The 310-nt window shown below is 66.1% G+C and overlaps 1 protein-coding gene across 1 annotated transcript in view; it reads right to left on the reverse strand.

Annotated features, from left to right (window-relative positions):
* Positions 1 to 255, reverse strand: part of CERS2 (ceramide synthase 2) — a 6,303-nt gene extending 6,048 nt beyond the window's left edge. The window contains 1 exon segment of the mRNA XM_035898046.1: positions 56 to 255. Within this exon segment, the coding sequence (XP_035753939.1) occupies positions 56 to 236 (181 nt within the window). The 5' untranslated portion in view covers positions 237 to 255.
* Between the last annotated feature and the right edge of the window lie 55 nt (positions 256 to 310).

Here is a 310-nt window from a genome sequence, read left to right on the forward strand (position 1 = left end):
CCGTCACCGCCGCGCCACCGGGCCCCGGCTCTGCCGCTCGCCCTCCCCCAGCCACGTCGAGCCCCTGCTGAGGACCCCTCCCCCCCTCCCCTCACCTGCTTGGGGTGTTTGGTGGTGGCAGCGTAAAACTTCTCCAGCACGGCATTGGGGGTGGCTTTTAACCTGATCTTCTCCTTGACGTTCAGTAGCCCGGCCAGGGGGGTGGCCACGTACCTGGGGAAGGAGTAGGGGGACATAAAATGTCCCCATTTCTGCGCCACCCGGCTGATGTGGCCCCATCAAAGCCACCCAGGGACCCACAGCCACTCGC

The sequence above is a fragment of the Egretta garzetta genome, unplaced genomic scaffold (genome assembly GCF_000687185.1).
Source record: "Egretta garzetta isolate BGI_Z169 unplaced genomic scaffold, ASM68718v1 scaffold437, whole genome shotgun sequence".
NCBI lineage: Eukaryota > Metazoa > Chordata > Aves > Pelecaniformes > Ardeidae > Egretta > Egretta garzetta.